This window comes from Stegostoma tigrinum, chromosome 7, assembly GCF_030684315.1.
Source record: "Stegostoma tigrinum isolate sSteTig4 chromosome 7, sSteTig4.hap1, whole genome shotgun sequence".
In the NCBI taxonomy this organism is placed as follows: domain Eukaryota; kingdom Metazoa; phylum Chordata; class Chondrichthyes; order Orectolobiformes; family Stegostomatidae; genus Stegostoma; species Stegostoma tigrinum.
Genome location: NC_081360.1, coordinates 46,132,743 through 46,138,742, shown reverse-complemented (window position 1 = coordinate 46,138,742; position 6,000 = coordinate 46,132,743). Strand labels below are relative to the sequence as shown.

The following is a 6,000-nucleotide window of genomic DNA, read 5'->3' as shown; positions in this document are numbered from 1 at the left end:
CCACCCTTAACCCCATCTCTACAGGGCCGGCATGACTTTGCCTAATGTTTTAGGTTTGTGATACTTTGTGAAACCTGAAACATTGCCTATGTTTATCTTTCCATCGAAGCTACTAGATTTGTTAGGCATTTTCAGTATTTTCTCCCTTTATTTCAGATTGCCAGAACATTTTGCTTTTGCATCAAATTAATGTTTTAGTTAATTCAGAAGAATGGCAGTGGAAATAGGATAATTTATTTGAAGAACTGACTTTGTCAAAAAGCAGAACACATGCTTATAAGTATAGCTTTTATTTGTGCCACTTTACAAAATCCAGAAATTGGCTAAATTCTACGCATTTGAGATTATATTTTCTTGCATTTTTTCCTCTTCATTAAGAGGCAGATCCAGTCAAAACAATGCGCAATTGGGCTTGAGTAAAAGGCAAATATTGAACTTTAAAAATTTACCAATAGAAGTGCCTACAAAACAAAATAGGATCAACAACAACTGTATTAAATACATAAATAAACAAGTGTTAAACGTGTATTTTGAATTCCCTCAGCTTGCAATATTAACGCAGCAATATCACACTATGTGTAATATGGCAAACACCAGCAGGAACATCTTACAGCAAAAAAAACAGTATGGCTTTCTAATTTCAAAAGTGTTTCAGGCAGAAGAGCAATTGGTGGTGAAGTGCACTTACCACATTTTTTGCTTCAAAGTAAAATTACAATGAACACCAAAATGCTGTAAAATGCTTTGAACATGCAAAAAAATTAAAAGGGAACTGCTTCTCCACATATACTGGCACCATTCACTTACTGCCAGTTCTCATGTGCCCTTTTAGAAATGTATTAATCATAACTGTCAAAAATATATCTTTGGTGGGCTTTTGGTTTGTTGTTCCAGAATAATAGAAATGATAGAATGCTATTGGCTAGTCCTGCAGTTTAGGCTTATGTCCAATTTCAGTCAGATACCAATTTTTTAAATGTTGCAGCGTGAAGAATGAGGATTTACTTTTAATAGAAAGAAATTGCTGAAAAGTAATCACTATACAGTGACAGACCTTTCAAATTAAATGCAGCAATAGTCAGTCACCTTCTAACAGTGATTTTAGCCACTGACTTTATTTTTGGGCCACTGTTCAGCTGTACATACATTTTTGAGTTGTTGATGCTTTTGAAGGTGTTTCTGATTTTGGATGCTGCTAGGTTATCTGCTTGAACTGTCATATTTCATACCAATGTACACCACTCAAGATGGCCATCTTCATTTCAAATCTTAGCACACAATGGCTGTTCACAAAAGTTAGATACTTCCAGCTCCATAACATATCACAAAAAAAAGTCACAGAAGAAAACAGGAAGGGATGATATTGTATCAATAACAGCCACCAAGGAAAGGGAATATGGATTAGCATATTTTGTCAGAAAACAATCATAATTAAAGTGCATCAATAAGGCCAAAAATACAAAGTAGAATGAACCCATTCAGCCTATCGAGTCTGCTCTGCCATTTGATCATGGCTGATATTTCTCAAACCCATTCTCCTGCCTTCTCCCCGTAACTCTTGATCCCTTTACTAATTAAGAATCTATCTATTGCTTGATCTAAAGATACTCTAAAGACTTGGACTCCACAGCCTTCTGTGGCAATAAGTTCCACACATTCACCCCACTCTGACTGATGAAATTCCTTCTCACCTCAGTTCTAAAGGATTGCTGTTTCACTCTGAGCCTGTGCAGCCTGGTCTTCGTCTCTGGGGGAAACATCTTCTCCACGTCCACTGTCTCCAGGCTTCTCAGTATTCTGTAAGTTTCAATGAGGTCCCCTCATATCCTTCTAAACTCCATCAAGTACTGACCCAGGATCCTCAACTGTTGCTCATATAACAAGGTCTTCGCCCCAGGGTCATTCTTGCAAACTTCCTTCAGACCTCCTTTTAAGCCAGTACATCCTTCCTTAGATATGGGATTCAAAACTGTTCAGAAAATCTCTGCTCTTGTATTCCAGTCCTCTCAAAAATACTAACATTGCTTTTGCCTTCCTTACTGCCAACTGAATCTACATGTTAATTTTAAGAGAATCCTGAACTAGGATTCCCAAGTCCCTTTGTGCTTCAAACTTACAAAACTTCTCCCCATTTAGAAAATAGTCTATGTCTCTATTCTTCTAACCAAAGTGCATAACCTCACACTTTTCCACATTGTATTTCATCTGCCACTCTTTACCCACCCTCCTAGCCTCTGCTTCTGCTGCCTCCTGCTTCCTCGACACTACCTATCTTTATGTCATATACAAATTTAGCAACAATGCCCTCAGTTCCTTCGATCAGACTATTAATGTAAAACGTGAACAGTTGTGGTCCCAACACTGAGAACTGCAGGACTACACTCATCACCGTCCCTATCCTGAAAAGGGCTCTTTTATTGGCACTCTGCCTTCTGCCTGTTAGTTAATTCACTATCCAGGCCAGTAACCTGCCCCTAACACCATGAGTTTTTACCTTATTCAACAGTTTTCTGTGTGGATCCTGTCAAAGGCCTTCAGAAAATCAAAACAGATCACATTCACTGGATTTCCACTGTCTAACTTGTTCATTATCTCCTCAAAGAATTCTAACAGATTTGTCAGGCATTGCCTCCCCTTGAAAAAGCCATACTGACTCAGTCCTGTTCTGCACATCCAAATACTCTACAATCTCATCCTTAATAATGGACCCTAAAGGCTCACCAATGACTGGGGTCAGCCTAACTGGCCTATAATTTTCCATCTTCTGCTTCCCTCTCTTCTTAAACAGGGTGTTACGTCAGCCATTTTACAATCCTCTGGGTTCATCCCTAGCTCCAGTAATTCCTGAAAGATCACCATCAATGTCTCTACAATCTTATCAGGTATTTCCTTCAGAACTGTGGGGCGTGGTCCATCTGGTCTAGGTGATGTACCTAGCTTCAGACATTTCAGCTTTTCCAGCATCTTCTCCTTAGTGATGGCCACTATATTCTCCTCTGCCCCCAACTGTCTTGAAATTCTGGTATCTTACTGGTGTCTTCTGCTGCGAAGACTGATGCAAAATACCTATTTAGTTCTTCCACTATTTCTTTGTTCTCCATTACTACTTCTCTAGCATCATTTTCAAAATGTCCAATAGCCACTCTTGCCTCTCGCTTACCTTTCATAAATTAAAAATATTCTTGCAAAATTTGTTTATATTACTAGCTAGCTTATTCTTCTTCTACTTAATTTTTAGTTCTTCTTAGCTGGACTTTCAAGCCTTCCCTCTAATCTTCATCACATTGTATGCCATTTTGATGCTTTTATGCTGTCGCTGACCTCCTTTACCTGCCATGGTTGCTTTCTTCTCCTCTTAGTATGTTTCTTCTTCCTTGGGATGATTTTCTGCTGTGCCTCTCAAATTACCCCTAGAAACTCCTGCCACTACTCCATCATTTTCTCTGTATGAGGTTGTTGCACATATTGGAACCAATGACATAAGAAGAGATAAGGACGAGGTTCTGAGGACAGATTATAGGAAATTAAGCAGGAGGTTAAAAGTAAAGAGAGAGCAATGTATTATAAACCAGTTGGCCTGACATTGGTGGTATGAAAAATGTTACAGTTCACTATAAAAGGTTTAATAGCAGAACACTTAGAAAATAGTGACTGTACTGGACAGAGTCAGCATGGATTTGTAAAAGGGAAATCATGCTTGATAAAATTTAGGATTTTTTTGAGAACCTAACTAGTCGAGTCAATGAAGTAAAGCCAATGGAAGTGGTTTACTTGGGTTTTCAGAAGGCTTCCAATAAGGTCCCATGTAGAAGATTAGCAACTAAAATTAAAGAGCATCAGATTTTCATAGTATACTGGCAAGAATAAGGAACTGGTTGGCAGACAGGAAATAAACAGTAGGAATGAATAGGTCTTTTTCTGAGTAACAGGCAGCGCCTAGTGGGATACTGCAGGGATCAGTGCTTGGATTCCTGTTACTCACAATATATTTTAATTATTTAGATGAAGGAACTAAATGTAATACTTCCAAGTTTGCAAAAGACACAAGGCTGGGACGGTGAACTGAAGGAACGATGCAGAGATGCTTTAGCGTGATTTGGATGAATTCAGCAATTGGACAAATGCATGGCAGATAATGTCTAATGTGGATAAATGTGAGGTTATCTACTGGAATAGCAAAAATGAGAAGGCAGATTATTACCTGAATAGTGATTAGATTGGGAAAAGGGGTAATGCAACAACGGCTGGATGTCCTTATATGGCAGTCACTGAAAAATGCACGCAAGTGCAGTAGTCAGTGAAGAAGGCAAATGGTATATTGGTCATGATAGTGAGAAGATTCAAGTACAGGAAGAGGGATGTCTTGCTGCAATTGCTCAGGCCCATGGTGAAACCAAACCTGGACTAGTGTATGAAGTTTTACTTTCTTTATCTGAGGAACTGAATGGCAGAACAGGTTTGAAGGGCTTAATGGCCTATTTCTGCTGCTATTTTCTCTGTTTCCAATGCTGACTAAGCCTTCAGTTGCTTAAGGCCAAACCCTGAAATATCTTCCCTATACATCTCGACTTCATTTTCATCCTTTAAGTTGCCCTTGAAACCAACCCTTTGAAGAAGCTTTCGAAATAATGTCTCCTCTTTTTTTTGTGTCATGAATGGGATGTTTCACTATGTTCATTCAGTACGCTACAGAAACTTGTGGTAGCTGTTCCTGCATTACAACAGTAATTACACTTACAACGTAATCTGTTGGCTATAAAGTGTTTTGAGATGGCTGTGATTGAGATTGGCGCTTTAAGAATGCAGTTGTTCCTCTCAACCGTTGGTGTTTCCAGCAGTCTTGGCTCCAAGCACTCGAACTCCTACCCCAATCTTCTTCTTCTGCTCCTCCACAAAACAGGCCACATTGCCCAAGCGTTTATACTCAAGCGTTCTGCTGCTTTGAATTCAGCACAAGTCCCCAACGCAACAGTTCCAAGAACAACCGCAGATGTCGCACGTGCGCATCACCGATGGACCTAAACAGGAAATGACGCAAGACCGTCGGAAGTGAGTGGTTGCTGTGGTTGACATTGTCTCTGTAAGAGTTTGAAGCCTCTCCCCGGCCCAGGAGAGCAACCGTTTTGTGCCATGTCAGTAGCAACAGATATGTTTGTCTGCCAGATGGCAGGTAAGACTTCAGAGCTGCTTCGTGTTATTATAGCGGGGTTAGCTTGGTCCCTGCTGGAGAGAGCAACAGGTTACCCGGGGAGGGGGTTCGGGATGGGGATTGGGCACTGCTGGCCCAGTGAGATTCTCAATTTGACCTACCTTGGATCAGTTGCCGCCTCTATTTTTATTACGCACTTACATTAGGTTGTAAAACCCATGCATGTATTCTTTGAGTAACAATAGCTTAACTTTTTAAATAGTGTCTGCGGTGCTTTGGTCATCAAGCTTTTTTCTTGGCCTGCTGTGTTCATCCAGCCTCACATTTTATTATCTTGGAATCTCCAGCATCTGCAGTTCCCATTATCTCTGTAACATTTCTGTTGTTTTGAGGATCGCGAGTTGTTTTCCACCGTACGAGTTTGAAGATGACTGAATAAATCAATCGGATTATTTCTAATTTTGAGTTTTACTGTAAATACTACGTTGTTCACAGTTCAGCTGCAAACAGTTCAAAGCTTGAAAAAAAACTCTGCCTGAGTAACCTCTCGGCCAATTCAAAATATAGACTATTTAGACTGCAGTTACATGACTTCGTTTGAATCTTTGTAACATTAAAGTCGTATGGGACAACGCATGCTTTGAACATGAGGTTCCCACTCTTAGTTCGGGCACATGATTCAAATTATCTGATGATTCTGGTGCATTAAATTACCAAATATCTGTTACTTATATTTTTAAAGTACTGAAATACTTTAAATGATCATGAATAGACTGTATAACTGCATGTTAAATTTGTGCATTTTCTGTGCATTAGGTAGTTCATAATAGAACATAGAACATAGAACAGTA

The 6,000-nt window shown here is 39.5% G+C and overlaps 1 protein-coding gene across 2 annotated transcripts in view; it reads left to right on the top strand.

The window, feature by feature from the left end:
* The first annotated feature begins 5,028 nt into the window (after window positions 1–5,028).
* The window catches only part of mtx2 (metaxin 2), an 82,615-nt gene continuing 81,643 nt past the window's right edge, over window positions 5,029–6,000 (top strand). The window contains exon 1 of one of the 2 annotated variants that reach the window (XM_048533677.2): window positions 5,029–5,170. In XM_048533677.2, the coding sequence (XP_048389634.1) occupies window positions 5,131–5,170 (40 nt within the window). In that variant the 5' untranslated portion in view covers window positions 5,029–5,130. The remainder of the gene's footprint in view (window positions 5,171–6,000) is intronic. The other variant, XM_048533678.2, reaches the window with a different exon arrangement.